Source organism: Theropithecus gelada, chromosome 18 (assembly GCF_003255815.1).
Source record: "Theropithecus gelada isolate Dixy chromosome 18, Tgel_1.0, whole genome shotgun sequence".
Classification (NCBI taxonomy): Eukaryota; Metazoa; Chordata; class Mammalia; order Primates; family Cercopithecidae; genus Theropithecus; species Theropithecus gelada.
In genome coordinates, this window is record NC_037686.1 from 51,043,132 (window position 1) to 51,058,623 (window position 15,492).

The following is a 15,492-nucleotide window of genomic DNA, read 5'->3' on the forward strand; positions in this document are numbered from 1 at the left end:
AATGAAATCATCAGCACAGGTTGTTCTTTGTGGTCATTTGGAAAGAACACTGTAAAGAAGCATCTCCAAATGGCCCTCTCACATAAATGTAACTAAATTACAGGTTGCCAGTTCAGTTCTCAATAGAAGAGAGAATGAACATTTTAATCAAATTCAGTGTTCTGTACTACACGCGTAATTTTCCACAAACTGATTAGTGCTGTTCACTGTGGCTGTATGAAAGTAACCTGTATGGCCGGGTGCAGTGGCTCACACCGGTAATCCCAGCGCTTTGAGAGGCCGAAGCGGGTGGATCACCTGAAGTCAGCAGTTCGAGACCAGCCTGACCAACATGGTGAAACCCCCCCTGCTACTAAAAATACAAAAATTAGCTGGGCATGGTGGCGCGCGTGTGTAATCCCAGCTACTCGGGAGGCTGAGACAGGAGAATCACTTGAACGTGGGAGGCAGAGGTTGCAGTGAGTGGAGATTGCGCCACTGTACTCCAGCCTGGGTGACAGAGCGAGACTATGTCTCAAAAAAAAAAAAAGGAAAAAAACAAAGTAACCTGGTGGTTAGAATTCATACAGCTTTAGGATTCAGTTCTGAGATGATCTGTGACACATCCAAGTGCGTTCAGTTTATCAGTTGCCTCCTCAGTGTCCTTTCCAGAGATTCAGTAACTGCAAAAATATCCTTAAGGTTTCCAGAGCTGAGTTTTCCAGGGGCAGGACGGGGGAGTTGTGGGGGAGTTGTGGGAGGGAAGGGGTCTGGGAGAGGGGGAGGTGGATCACCGGAAGGGGAGGGCTCTGGGAAGAGGGACCTGAGAATGTAACAAATTCCATTTAGTATTTGATTGATTGGATAAACAATAGTAAGTCAAAACTTGATAGCACATACTTTGCCAGATATACTAATTGACCACGAACTTGGGTTACAACTTAGCTCAGCAGAGGAGTCCATTGAAGTGCCCAGATCCACGTAGCCCTTTGTGTTGGCATCCCTGCTAGAGGGGAGGGGAGGAAGGAGCTTCACTAGGACTGCGTGCTAATTCCTTGATGTTTAATATTCATGAAAGGATTAAGTCAGTGTTGATGTTCTTCTGCTCCTGCTGAGTCTCCACACCTGGATCCAGAATGCTCTATGATCTGAGTCTTTCTGTCTTTATAAACTATCTTTATGGAGCTTTAGGACTTTATCTCGGGAAATGTTAAGGAAATGGTTGCTACATTTTTAGCAGAAAGTTTTTCTTACACATAATCTAAAATCAGCTGCTTCATGATCTTACACAGGTGATCCTTCTCTGAATTGTGCTTTTAAGCCTGTGAGGTTAGCATATTGCTTCTCTGTAGATGGGGTTTCCAAATTACTTGGCAGCATCCTTGTTGGTGCTTTCTCTAATTTGAGATCCTGGGGTCCACCAAGGAACTCCAAGTGATCATCTTCACCAAGACACATTGTTGGTAGTGCAGGGAAGAGGTGGCATAAGCACATAAGGAAGAAGTTGGGTTCAGAGGAAATTTGTATCCTCAGCCTAATAGCAAGAAAATGACACCTGCTAAAATGTCTGGAGGGACAGGAGAAGATCCTGGCTAGAGAAAGGAGGAGTACTCTAAAAGAAGCAGCTTCCTTTGGTAACCTCACATGAGAGGTTATTCCTAAGGCATGGGTTCCTATACTTTTAGATTCTCCTAGGAGCCGTGGTGTAGCTGTGGTCGGCTTCTGGTTTCTGAGCTTTTCCCCACTTAGAGCTGTTTTGCAGGCACAGACCTTACATGCATCACCTATGCGTTCAAGCCTTCCTGGGACAGCTCTGATCTCCAGCATCTGTCCCAGTGCCTCCATACATCATCAACACATCCTTGTTTTTCAGCGTTTCTCCATCCACACTGCATTTCTTAGACTGTTTCTCAGGGATCTTCTTGTGATCAAATGTGGACTGTCTAAATACAGTCACTCTATGTTGGACAGGTCTCTAAATCCAAAGACTGCCAAGCTGTGTTCGCCTTCAAAGAAACACACTTCTATCAGCGGACTTGGGCGCACACAGCCTCGGGTGTGAGGCTGGGTGCTGGGAGATTTCCTGAGCTGGGGCACACAGATGTCCTGGGTGGTACTCCAGATTATATGCTACTGTGTGACCGTCAGCATCCTAGAGAAGGGGCTGTGTGTTGGGATTTTAAAATTTTGCCCCAAAAGGTACAGTGTAAGGGTCCTAAGCTGATGGAGAAATTTAGGACTAAGCTAGAAGAGCACCCCATGGGAGCTACATCGAGGAGAAACTCAGAGCATCCCTCTCATACACAGTGACACTGGGCAGTTTGAAATACCTTTAAGCTCTACCCGGTTTGGCAGTGGAATTTAGTAGCCAGAACAGATGATAATGTTTTTCCCTTCCCCTATGATCACCTTAGCAGCAATCCTTTACATTTAAGACTACAGGGGTGTTAGAACCAAGTTCTGTAAGAATTTGGATCTGCAACTGTGTGGGGTTCATTCCACAGTAGATTTGAAGCTATTGGAAATCTATTGCTGTTTTCCAGACACTTGGAAGTATTTTCTATGTAAATAGAACTAATTAACTTTGTTTAGAGAAAATAATTATCTGGGTGTACATTTTTTTATTAAACTGATCAGAAATCAAATGCAAGGTATTAAATAATAATGATTTCTTGCACAAACAGCCATCAGTGGCCTATGTACATACCACGCCGGGTCTGCCTTCAGGCTGGGAAGAAAGAAAAGATGCTAAGGGGCGCACATACTATGTCAATCATAACAATCGAACCACAACTTGGACTCGACCTATCATGCAGGTACGAAGATCGCCATCCAACTTAAAACCACAGGCCATAGAAGCCGAAATGTACATGACCGACCTCCCTCCCTGGTGTTTATATATTGTTCTGAAAGAGTCATATTTGTAAAAAGCTTTCTCACAAAGAAAATGCATAACTTTAAATACAATAATAGCCTAAGGAAGAATTTGCTTTTCAAATCAGTTTATCACTGAATACATTTTTAAAATGTGAAGTGAAAGATATTTTCAAAGTAAGAGCCTATTACAGTGTGTAGCTTCTTCCCTGCCCCACCCCCGCACCCCCTGCCTTTAATCTGAGGCTAGTTTTTAGGCTGGGCTAGTGATTCATTTTTATTTCCCTTGAATGTGTTTCCCCATCCTTTCCCCCATCATTATGTTTAATTATTTCCTCCACGCTTTAAATAGGCCAGACCCCTTATTATTGCTGTTTGCGTTGTTGTTTGGGTTCGCGCTCCTAATCACACACACAGGGAGATCCTCCTATGAAGCTAACTTGTTTTTGCCTCCAAAATAGCTTGCAGAAGATGGTGCGTCTGGATCAGCCACAAACAGTAACAACCATCTAATCGAGCCTCAGATCCGCCGGCCTCGTAGCCTCAGCTCGCCAACAGTAACTTTATCTGCCCCGCTGGAGGTGAGACGGCTACCTCATCTAACTGGACTCACTCTGTCCTGTGACTCCCATTCTTTCTTCTCTCTTAACTCTGCCTTCAGTTTGGCAGCCACCTCCTCTCTCTGATCAGTTGTTGTGTTGGTGGTGAAGGGTGTTCTTGTGCAGCCTTTCTACCTGCTTCTCTGTCTCTCCCAGTTAACATTCCTGGACCCTCTCACCTGATTCTCATTCTCATTTGGCTAAGGCCGCAGTGACTTGTGCTGGACGTGGGCACTCTCTTTTCAGGACTTCCACCGTTCTTGTTGTGTTTCGCTTCTTTTTGCCTGTTACCTCATTAGAATTGCATAATCTGTCTTTCAAATACCAAGTGCTGATATTGAGTTTTTAAACATAGCTATTGCTTTGATCATTTTTTTTTCTTTCGACTGTAGGGTCTTTCATTCTATGGGCATACGTGTTTCTGATGCATATTTGCATATCTGCATCGTGGCTGGGCATCTGCTTGTGCTCTCTGTCGTGTTTGTATTGTTTTGGTGCCATCCTTTAACATCACAAATGTCAGAGTTAGAGAAGCCAAAGAGCAAAGGTTTGAGGTCCTAAGCTTGACTGTGTCTTAGAGACAACTGTGGGCTTCTCCATGCCCTGGGTCCAGATGCCAATAAGTGGGAATGGATGCTGTCTCTTCCGCACTCTGATATGAATGTCATGGGTAACAACTGTGAGATTCCAGATCATTGTCTTTATTGATGTAGGTTTTTCTTTTCTGTGCTCTAAAACTTGCCAATCTATTCTTCATTAGACTGTGAGCTCATTAAGAGCAAGGGCACGTTTTTCTCTACTCTGTAAAATCTCCGTCCATAATGCTTAGTACAGAACAGTATTTTTGGTACATACTGAGTAGCTACCAAAGGATGGTGATTATAAGTACTTAATATTGTTGTGTGTTTATCCAACAGAGGAAATGTAAAGTTAGATTGATTTAAAAGTAAATGAATGACAGAAAACAGGTTTTGGGAATCTTCCCTCTTGTCCGCCTCCAAAGAGAAGCCTCCTACAATACCCAGGTACATTTTGGCACATTGGAATCGCAGCTGCTGAAGAGTTCTAATGCTAATTGTTATTCTTTAGGGTGCCAAGGACTCACCCGTACGTCGGGCTGTGAAAGACACCCTTTCCAACCCACAGTCCCCACAGCCATCACCTTACAACTCCCCCAAACCACAACACAAAGTCACACAGAGCTTCTTGCCACCCGGCTGGGAAATGAGGATAGCGCCAAACGGCCGGCCCTTCTTCATTGATCATAACACAAAGACCACAACCTGGGTAAGGCTGCTGCTTTTATTTGGCTCCGTTTTCATCGTGAAGTCTGGCATTAATTCCTTGATTTCCTTACTCAGTGTTTGTAGTTCTTGCAGAGGAATTAGACTGACTGTAAAGGGTGTTTCCAGAGGGTCTCCTCAGCCTGCATCTGGCCCCTGCACAAATGGGTGGGTGGGAGTGGGTGGGCACAGGCTGATAGCTGTCTTTGGTACTGGTGCTGGGACTGCCTTTTCTCCTGGGAAACTCTAGTTTAGACAGTTCACCATGCTGGATGGAAAGGTACTGTTCTGTGCTGTTAAGATTTTGTTAATTGATCCCATCTTACAAAATAAGGAGTTATAATCATTTTCAAATAGGAGTTATAATCATTTTCAAATAATTTTTTCTTTTGTCAGTTTCTTTTTGCACTTTTATTGGCATTACCCACCTTCTTTTGATTTGTCACTTTAGTTTTTACTGTTCACATCAGATCAGTATTCACACGTCTGAGCTACATTTCCGTGCCCTTAATCATGGGATAGGGGATGTATGGAGTGACTTTGGTTGTAAATCTGATACTCCTTTTTGTGATCATTTTGTCAAAATTGATTTTTCTTACCATGCAACTGTTTCATGTAGTCCTGAATTGTACCCAAGAAAGAATCTGTACATTGTATTATCTTGAGCAAAATGAGATTAATCAAAGGTGAATATGCATATCTTTGTATTTCTCTGTCAGTTCTTTATTTCTTGAGCTGAATCAGTGGGTGGCTTTTTCAATGTAGTATATAGTTCTTTTGAAAATCAGTTGGTATTTTTCTGCTGTATAATCTCTATACCTGTAATTAAACTGAAATTGGTTCCCTTATTTCTGGCTATTTTTGATGCTGCAGGTGGGTTTTCTTCCTGTTATGTCCCCATCGAATTGTCTAGCTAGAGTTAACTCAGAGTTTAACTTGGTCCTACTATTATCTGTGCTACTTGTTCAAAACTGATGTTATGGGAATACTGGTTGAATTTTGGTGATTGTCATTGGCCCTAGCTCTTTGGTCTTGGATCAACAATAAACATACACCATTAGTTCCCATTTCTAGTGATGGACATTAGGTGTGTCCATTTGATAGGCCAGCAGTCTTAGATTCAAGAACAAGCCCTGCTCAAGGGGATTTGGGCTGTCATTTTATGCCTTGCCCATTGGGTGGTATCAGTTCAGTCCAGCAGGTCTAGAGGGCGTGCTCCTAGAATCCTTTGACTCGTGGGACACTGTGTCTTCAAGGGCATTCTTGGCATTTGGGGCAGGGACTTTTGTGCCTTCAGTTGCAGACCATTTAACTACCTTGGCTCCTGCCACCAGGTGCTGATGGTCACCACTACCCCCACCCCAACGTAGTGATGACCAGAAATGCCCTACACATTTCACAACAGCCCTAAGTGAGAACCACTCTAAGAGCTCTTTCTATTTTGAAATAAGGGAATGGCCTGCCAAGAGAATTTCTCATTTAGATCTGGTAACATTCATTTGGTAAACTGATAACTGCTTCTAAGGCATATAATAACATGTAGGTTTGACTCCCCTACTAGTCTGCAGATAATGTTACAGATTTGCAGGTGAGCCAAGAGTAAGAGACAGGCAGCTCGTTGGAAAATACAGTCATGAAGGGGTTTTTTTGTTTGTTTGGTTTTTTATGTCTTTTTTCTTATTACCATGGGACCCCTGGCTGTCCTGCCAGTGTTCTCATTTACTATAGCACTGCTGTAATTTCAAGTCCTTAGCCAGAAACCGGCTCCAGAAATAAGGGCTAACGAATATAAAAGTAGATGGATTAGTGTAAGGAGCCACTGTGGCTTGCCAACATAAGCTATGATTTTAGTAATTTCAACTAGCTTAGTAATCAAATCCCCTAACCTTTTCACAGCCTTTCAAGCCACAACGGCAGTGTAATTGCAGCTGGGCAGATTGTATTTTAAATGAAACAGCACTCGCTTTATTTATTGCTTGCAACGTTGCTGAATGAAACCCATTTTTAATTTCCAGTTGTCCCTTTTTACCCAGATACTTGTTATTGACTAATTTACTGATTTAAAATTATAATCTGTTAGAACAACATTTTGTTACTGCTGCTAGTGTGGAAAATCCTCAAGGTAACAACTGGAAATTCCACAAGTTACTCCCCTTATTAAGCAAATTCAGATGTGCTGACACAGCTGCTTTACTGCTTCTAAACAAAGGCCTAGGCAGGATTCTCCCTGCGGGAGACACACTCTAAATTGCCTGTTCATTTTGACAAAAGATGAAGAGCCAGAGAGACGCATAAAGATAATTTGCAGCTTAAAAATCTGCCTTGAGTTGGTTTTGGGGGTTGCTTTGATTTTTATTTTGAATTTATTTTATTTATTTTTCCATAGAGGTTGTACTAATTTTTATTTTCACCAACAGTGTATAAGCATTCTCATTTTGAAAGAGGAAGAGAACAAATGAGAGAACGGCATAGCTATCCTTAGATTTGAGCATTAGAATAGAAAAAGGAAAAAAATTGGTAGTACAGGTTGAAAATGATGAAAATAACACTGCTTCCCCCATCAGTCTGGGCACTATTGATTCTTACACCAACCAGAAGCCTGAAAAGTATCAGGACATTTCCCCTCTATACATTGAGAAATTTAAAAAATTTATTGAAATATGTTATTGAAATACATGACCTTTTACAGACAGACACACAGATAAAGGCAGTATGCCATCGGTGTTTGGATAAAGTTTGGCCTTATTCTTTTGTTTGTTTGTTTGTTTGTTTGTTTGTTTTTGAGACAGAGTCTCACTCTCACCCAAGTTGGAGTGTAATAGTGCAATCTCAGCTCACTGCAGCCTCTGTCTCCCGGGTTCAAGCAATTCTCTTGCCTCAGCCTCCTGAGTAGCTGGGATTACAGGCACATGCCACCACACTAGATAATTTTTGTTTTGTTTTGGTACAGACGGGGTTCACCGTATTGGCCAGGCTGGTCTCGAACTCCTGACCTCAAGTGATCCTACCGCCTTGGCCTCCCAAAGTGCTGGGATTATGGGCATGAGACACCCTGCCGGGCCAAGTTTAGCCTCATTCAAACAAACAAACAATGATTGGCTTTGTTCCCCGCCTGGGTCAGGCCTTTCAGGGAATGCATGCAGGAGACTACTAGGGGCTTGGGAGGGATGTGCCAAGGAGGGATGTTCCGTCCTCAGCAGCGCAGAGCACGTGTATACAGGTTGAGTATCCGTAGTTTAAAGATTCAAAATCCAACTTATCCAAAGTCTGAAACTTTGTGAGCACTGACATGACACTCAGGCAATAAATGCTTGTTGGAGCATTTCAGATTCTCAGATGAGGGATGCTGAACTGGTAAGTATAACTGCAAATATTTTGAAATTCAAAGCCCCTCTGGTCCCAAGCATTATGGGTGAGGGATCCTAAACCCGTGTTAGTGTATATATGCCTTTCACAGGATGAAGCATGGGCTTATTTTTGTAGCAAGAAAGATTACACCCTAGTTAAGTTGCAGATTTGTTTTCCATCCAAGTTCAAAGTAATGAAACTCATTACCCTAGGCATGGTTGCTGGTCTCTTCCAGGATGGAAAAGATAAAGAAAAGAGGCACATTTTTTTAAATCCCTGTGCTTTATATATTTTGAATTAGGAACGCCCTTTTTAAAAAGATACTGCTCTTTGCATCCTGTTTAAAAACACTTTGAACTTGATGGAGGGAAGCAATTTTATATTACACATGAAAGAGTTCCCGTATGACACTGAAGAAAGGAAGAAACAACCAAGCATGCTTTATGCATTGGATCATTTATTTTCATGGCATCTGAGACCTCGTTAGTATCCTACCTTCTCATCAGCCCTGAAGTTGTCCATAGCTAATAGAGAGCCTTGACCGCCACTTCACGTGCCCTGTCAACTAAAGAGAGATGCCTGCCTCCTTGAGTGGCTCGGTGGGAGTGGGGGTTCGGGGGTGACCACTAGCCTTAGCCCTCAGAGCTGATTCATGGCAGCTGCTGCCATTATTTTTATTATTGTTGATATAATGAAATAATATTATAAGCCTCAAGGCCTCTGGCCCTCACAGTCTGTGAAGTCTGGGTTTCCACGCAAGGCCACTTTAGCAGACCTTTGAAATTCAGCTGACTTTATACTTCATGCTCTGCCCCTCACTGCCCCCCTGACACTTTTCTCTAATTTCAGCTTCTCCCCTCCACCTTTAAATCACCAGGCTTTTACCAATAGGGCTGATTGTCTTTCACGGCAGCGTACGTGTGATTCCAAGGCCAGGCTGGCCTTGTGTGTGGCATTCAGAAACCCTGCCCTCTTTCATGTAATAGCCGTCCTCAGCTTTCTGTAAACCTGGTGTGGTCATTGGCTAGGTGGAAACCCAAGGATCCCCCGCTGGTTGTGGCGTTACCTGGTCCAGATCAGAGTTAGCATTGAGTGGGTAGCTTTTGAGAAATTCAGTGCTTTCAGTTTTTCCTCTGTTTGTAGTTAACCAGTCACAAATGTTTACCAGATTATCAGCTTCTTGGACCTTCTCAATCCTAAATCTGCTTAACGTATTTCTTTATGTTCTGTGTATGTCAGTGTACTGCAGAATACTGGATTATTTTGTGCCTCTGCTTAGCCTTTTAGAAAAGTATATTGGGTTCAGGGTCAGTATGTATCACAAACTGCTAACATGATTTCTTTCGTCATTTAAAAGTTCACCTAACTAGCAAGAAGCAAAGGTTGATTTTTGTTATTTGTGGTCTTTTTTGATCCTTGCTAGTTCCCAAGATCTATAATTATGATTCAGTGATACTATGACTTACATGGTTGACTTAGGAAGCAGAAAAATCTAGTAATTTGGCAGCAGCAAAGGCCCTATTACAAAATTAAATGAAGCTGATATCAAATGTCTTAACAGTTTACTTTTTTTAACCTTAAGCTTATTTGGTTGACAGTGTGTTTTTTTTTTTTAAGGTAAAGATATGGATTCTCCTTTTTATTTTTTTTTTTGGAGGCAAGACTCTCTGCGTCACCCAGACTGGAGTACAGTGGCACGGTCACAGTTTACGGCTCGCTGCAGCCTTGACCTCCTAGGCTCAGGTGATCCTCCCACCTCAGCCTTTCAGGTAGCTGAGGTAGGCATGCACCACCACACTCAGCTCATTGTTTGTGTTTTTTGCAGAGATAGGGTTTTGCTTTGTTGCCCAGAATGGTCTCGAACTCCTGGGCTCAAGTAGTCTTCCTGCCTTGGCCTCCCAAAGTGCTGAGATTACGAGTGTGAGCCACCACATCTGGCCTTAACAGCGCATTTCTTTTTCTTTTTCTTTTTTTTTTTTTTGAGACAGAGTCTCACTCCGCTGCCCAGTCTGGAGTTCAGTGGCACAATCTTGGCTCACTGCAACCTCTACTGTCCAGGTTCAAGCAGTTCTCCTACCTCAACCTCCCGAGTAGCTGGGACTACAGGTGCGCGCCACCACACCCGGTTAATTTTTGTATTTTTAGTAGGAATGGAGTTTCACCATGTTGGCCAGGCTGGTCTCAAACTCCTGACCTCAAATGATGTGCCCACCTGAGCCTCCCGAAGTGCCGGGATTACAGGCGTGAACCACCGCAACCAGCCTACACTGCATTTTAACTGGGTCTCCATAAGTAAGAGTCAGCTCCTGGACTCTGGGTCATAACCTTTGGGCAATTTCTTGTTCTCTCTGAAACTCCATTTCCTCATCTAAAGAAACAGAACATATGCCCAACCTCCTAACAAGGGTCTGTTGCAAGATCATACATCTGACCATGCCTTGTAAATCATGCAGCCTGACCCAAGATGTCAGAGTACATGTTTCTCTTTTGTTGATTCTCTGTGGTATCTTATGAAGCCTATGCTTTAAGAAAAATGTTTTGTAAACTTTTAAATATTAAGGCATAAATGAGAACTTAATCTGCAGAACTTGGTCAAGAATCTCAGTAAAGTCGTATCATAACTTTGTGACTTTGCCTGAGGAAGGCGGCCCTCCCTGGAGTAGCCACGTGACTTCACGGACCAGATTCACATTCTCTGCTGAGTTCAGGAAGGAATGGAGGGGAACACAAGTGCTGAAGCGGGGTGTGGCAGAGGGGCCTATTCCCTAACGTGTTAGGCTGGCTCCCCTCGCCGGGGGCGCAGGACCCATGGAGAGATTTCGAAACCATTGTCCCCACTCCCTCTTTGTGCTACATTCACTGGCACCCTCTATTCTGATTTCCCTAGTAACATCACTGCTGGGACTCTCTTCCCTTTCCCCTTCTCAAGGTCTTGGGGGAAATGATTAACCTTTCATGTAAATATTCTTACTCTCCTCCTTCCACCAAGTACAAGAAGGAAGAGTACAGTCTGTCTCAAGAGACGGTCAGCCAGGCTTCCTGTACAAAGCAGAGATGGGACCTATCTCACGCTCCAGGCATGGACAGTCTGATTGCCTTGAAACAAACAGCTCAAGAAGAAAAGCACCCAGTAACTGCACACAGATACTTCCACTTAGCATCTACTGTCTTTTACATTTTTCTTGCAGGAAGATCCACGTTTGAAATTTCCAGTGCATATGCGGTCAAAGACATCTTTAAACCCCAATGACCTTGGTCCCCTTCCTGTGAGTACACTGGAGACACATGGAATGGTCTGAAAATGTTTGTTCCTTTATCCGCTCTATGTTGATGGAGAGGCCCTGTGGACCTTCTCTATCTCCAGGCTTCGTGGATCTCATTGGTTTGTGTTTCTTAATAGAATTTAAGTGTTTAGCTGAATTGTAATCGTACATTATAGTTCATGTGATATCCAGTACTTATGAAAGAGGTTTCTGAATTGTTAACTTCCAGTGGAAGATAGAACTTGTACACAGGATACTCAAGAGACATTATCTGCAGGTGACAATTTAAGTGGCACTCACTTATTTTGTAACTTAGCAACCACTGAGTTCCAGCCATATTGCTGATTAAATCATCAGAACCAAAGTAATGGAAATAGTATGGCAGAAGAAGGTCTAATTAGTCATAGAAAGTTTCTATAAGTCATTTAACCTGCAGATTTTTTAAGTTTTTTTCTCCCTTGTTGGTGACGGCTCAGTAGGAGTTGAGCTATATACTTAAAATTGGATTTTGAATGAAACCTTCACATACATCCTCCTCAACAACTCACTCGCAATTTGAAAAAGCCGTAGGGGGTGACAGGGCAGTGGATGGACTCCAAGGCTGTTTTTAAATGGGAATTTTTGTGGTTGTTTTCCAAGTGTGAGAACCTTTTTGTTGCCTGGTATATTAGGGCAACATTTGAGGCTGCGAAGGTTAAGGTTCAATCATTATTCATTAGGTTATAAAGGTATCCCACACCAAATCTGTTTGGTTCCTGGGTTCAAATAGAAAGAACCCGAGCGTGAGTTTAGAAAAGAAAAGAAAGCATTTTTCCTGAATCTGTTGGATTCCTGAGGTTCAGATAGCAAATACGGATAGTTTAGATAATGAGGGCATACCAGTTTTATCTTGAAAAAATTCTCCAAATCTGTTTAGTTCCTGAGCTAGACTAGTAAAAGTTCGTGGTAGATAATACCAATATTAGATCATCGACTGCCTGGACAATATAAATACAGTAACCGTGTCTAACATTTTTATATTAACCCCCTCTTCCCTTCCTTTAATACTCAGTGTTTATTTAATTAAATGGTACTCAACTTCAAACTCCCCTGTTCCATGGAATGCTACAGTTTCCCTTTGAAGCTTTTGAGCTGGCAGCCCATTTCCTGTTCTTCATACAGTCAGCACATCTGAGACCTGAGCACGTGATAAAGGGTGTTGCTAGACATTGTCAGGAGTCAACTTGAAGTGTTCGTATTTAGTTCATGCTCAATGCATAAATGTACCCTAGCAGAAAAGAGAACAAAGGTGTCCTGTGGTTTTTAAATGTTGCCTTTGATTTTGGAACTCCTAGCTAATGTTTGTATTTTCTGTCTCCCTTCCTTCCCCGGATACTAGCCTGGCTGGGAAGAAAGAATTCACCTGGATGGCCGAACATTTTATATTGATCATAGTAAGTAGGCGCTGTTATGGACACACAGGTGTTGCGGGTTAGAGGGAAGGGAGTAATTCAGACATCATAGTGAAAGCTTTGTCATTTTACTCTTTATCTAGGTAGCCAGGTGTTATGTGGAGAAAATGATACCAGAGAATCAGTGCCTTCATACGGTACTGTGCATTCACCCCAAGTTTGCTTCAAGTAGCCCATCAAGCTTTCACCCAATCTGATCTTGTGACCTATTAACATGGTTTTTTTTTAATTTGTAAACCACATTTTGATTGTTGATCCCTTGACTTTTGCACATTTAATAAATACACTCTGGTAATAGAAAATAAGATTAGAAATGATGATTTAGTCAAAAATCTGTGAACAGTGCTTGAAGCAGCATGTAAGTTTTTTAAGACACTGCCTTCAAGGGTCCTATGGCAGGATGCCCTCTCTGACCTTATTTTCTATTCGCAGCATGTTTCCTTGCACCCACAACACTAATATATATGTATTTTCTAGAAATTGTAGTATATTTGCTATAGACATTTGCTCCAGCACCTACGAATAAATGTGTTGTTTCTCGTTCCAACTAAAAGTTCAACTAATATAAGTTTGCTTTTTAGCCAGTGGGATTTTTTTTTTCTCATTCTTTTTGGAGGTGCCATGTTCTTGATGGAATCATATTTCTATGTCCCTTAAAATTTCTGAAAAAGTATATTAAAAAGAAGCCTTCAAATAGATGTCAAGTTTCAACCGTCTGTGCCATTTGGTAGTATCTTGGTCTTTGCTTTCATTTGGTTCATGAACAGAAAATCCCACCAGGTTTTCCGGGCTTCACACTTTCATAACTAAACGAAAGCACATTGATGAGCCACCTGCTGAGAAGTCTGGCCACAAGTAATCCTCACACATGTAGGACTGGTCACTATCTCACAGGCGTAGTACGTTTTTCAGATGTTACTAGGAGGCAGAGTACATTGTGAAGAGAATTTCACCTTCAGGCCCTGGAGGTTCAGGGCTTATTATAAATGGAATTAAGCAAGAGTACCAGCAGTTTACAATTCAACTAAAAGTAGAAGTCGTAGGTGTGTTTAGAAGGGTGGGCTACCCTGTGTTTAAAACAGGTATTTCAAGGTGCAGAGACTTCGTTTTCGTCTTTTATCAAAAAAATAGGCAGATTTGCCAACTTTCCAGAATTTCATAGTAAACATAAAGTATTTTTCCTGCTTTCATGTATGTGTATACCCTACTTTTTTCCTTAAAATGCTATTTATTATTTTATTCTTAAGAGAATTTACTAAAATGAGAGAGAGGCCACACCTCTTTTTCCCACAAAAAACAAAATAATAGCTTTCGGCTTGGTGCAGTAGCTTATGCCTGTAATCCCAGCACTTCGGGAGGCCGAGGTGGAAGGATCAGTTGAGGTGAGGAGTTCGAGGTTAGCCTGGCCAACGTGATAAAACCCCGTCTCTACTAAAAACACAAGTAAAAACTAGCTGGGTATGGTGGTGTGCACCTGCAATCCCAGCTACTCGGATGGCTGAGGCAGGAGAATCGCTTGAACCTGGGAGGTGGAGATTGCGGTGAGACAAGATCATACCACTGCACTCCAGCCTGGGCGACGGAGGAGACTGTCTCAAAAAAAAAAAAAAAAGAAAAAAAGTTTCCTTTGCAGTATTTTTTATACATCACAATTCCAGTTTTCAGACAGATGTGAATAATACTGATCATTTTACTAAAACAGGTCTTCACTGGTAGCACATCTTGGTCTGTGTGACCCATGGAGAGCATTGCACACAATATTGTGATGGTTTTCCGGCTGGAGATCTGGCTTAGGTCAACCTAAAAAGAATGTTGTGAATGTGTTTAGTATACTGCAAGGAGCCAAAAACAGAAAAACACGATTGCAAAGGGCTATCCTAGCGCGCGTTAAAATAGTAAAAATCACCGACTGTTTCACTATTGATGTCATAGACCTAGTAGAATCTATAGGAGATGCTTGATACATGGTGACTTGAAATCAGGTTCGTGGAGGGTCAGTGGTGAAACTCTTAGGAAGTTGCTGTGTTTGATCAGAAAGTGAAGTGAACTCACCTGAGGAGCGGTAGGTGCCCCCCCCCCCAACCCCCTACCCCCACCGGCCTGAGGCTGGCCCAACTCTGGCTTACTGGAAGGTGGAAGAAGGTAGCTACCTGCTAGATGCCTGGGCTTTTCCTTACTTCTGATCAGTTCTGCAGTTACTCCAGCGCTCTGCCCAAACATTTCCTCATTTCTCTTGACTAGAACAGCATCCCCGAGGCTCCGTGTATACTCTGTACAGAGCCTGATGCAACTAAGCTGTGCCAATATGATACTTGTGGCCATTGACTTAGAGATTAAAATTTATTTTGCCTTTGCATAACCATATTGAAAGATTCTGTTAAAGAGATATAGCATAAATTAAGTGACCAAAAACCATTTAAGAAAAGGATTTATGAGTGCTGCCTCCTTAGCTGTTCATGCTACATTTCTACCGTAATTCATCAAGATTTACTCAATGGAAAGCTGTAGCACAGTACACATCAATGAAACAGTTCAAGTCATTGGCCTTTCCGCAAAATTCAGTGTGTGAAAACTGCAGAATACCTGTCTTTTGAAGAGGCTTTATCAGGCTGACACATACATTCCAAATGGGTTGAATTACCTGGAAGATAACATTTAGAAATGTCCTTTCCATCAGAATAAAGCCTCTTTTTCT

General features: G+C 42.3%; 1 protein-coding gene across 13 annotated transcripts in view; it reads left to right on the top strand.

The window, feature by feature from the left end:
- NEDD4L (neural precursor cell expressed, developmentally down-regulated 4-like, E3 ubiquitin protein ligase) overlaps window positions 1-15,492 on the top strand; it is a 366,704-nt gene that overhangs the window by 302,725 nt on the left and 48,487 nt on the right. For 11 of the 13 annotated variants that reach the window (XM_025364982.1, XM_025364984.1, XM_025364989.1 and 8 more), the window contains 5 exons: window positions 2,664-2,795; window positions 3,315-3,434; window positions 4,542-4,739; window positions 11,272-11,349; window positions 12,725-12,779. In XM_025364982.1, the coding sequence (XP_025220767.1) occupies window positions 2,664-2,795; window positions 3,315-3,434; window positions 4,542-4,739; window positions 11,272-11,349; window positions 12,725-12,779 (583 nt within the window). The remainder of the gene's footprint in view (window positions 1-2,663; window positions 2,796-3,314; window positions 3,435-4,541; window positions 4,740-11,271; window positions 11,350-12,724; window positions 12,780-15,492) is intronic. The other 2 variants (XM_025364987.1, XM_025364995.1) reach the window with 1 other exon arrangement.